Here is a 397-nt window from a genome sequence, read left to right on the forward strand (position 1 = left end):
AGTGTGTGCGTGTGTGTGAATATATTGTAGATGGATTCAATATGAACATCGGTTATTCCGAAGAGAAATCGCTACCCGCAATCCCGTACCATGGTTCTCGACGGCAGCGCCTGGAGGAGGTTCGTCAGGTTAGTGTCCGCCATGAGAGCGCACGTAGCGTGTAGGCCGACTGTGTCAACGTTCACTCCCGCGTCCGCTGCCGTTGTGGACTTCACGCCATCGGCAACTTCGACAGCCTGAAGATTAAACGTGTAGTTGATTAACTTTTCTCGCGGAGCAGGAATATAGATAATTTGGAAAATGTGTATTAAAGATGTAAAAATATATATAATTATTTTTCAAGATTTTTGCGGAGCAGATTTTAAAGCAAGTGATATGCTGCACATCACGTCATGAT

At 44.8% G+C, this 397-nt stretch overlaps 1 protein-coding gene across 1 annotated transcript in view; it reads right to left on the bottom strand.

Annotated features, from left to right (window-relative positions):
• LOC119589064 (insulin-like growth factor-binding protein complex acid labile subunit) overlaps positions 1–397 on the bottom strand; it is a 12752-nt gene that overhangs the window by 3132 nt on the left and 9223 nt on the right. The window contains exon 3 of the mRNA XM_037937640.1: positions 90–236. Within this exon, the coding sequence (XP_037793568.1) occupies positions 90–236 (147 nt within the window). The remainder of the gene's footprint in view (positions 1–89; positions 237–397) is intronic.

This window comes from Penaeus monodon, chromosome 25 (assembly GCF_015228065.2).
Source record: "Penaeus monodon isolate SGIC_2016 chromosome 25, NSTDA_Pmon_1, whole genome shotgun sequence".
NCBI classification, from domain to species: Eukaryota; Metazoa; Arthropoda; class Malacostraca; order Decapoda; family Penaeidae; genus Penaeus; species Penaeus monodon.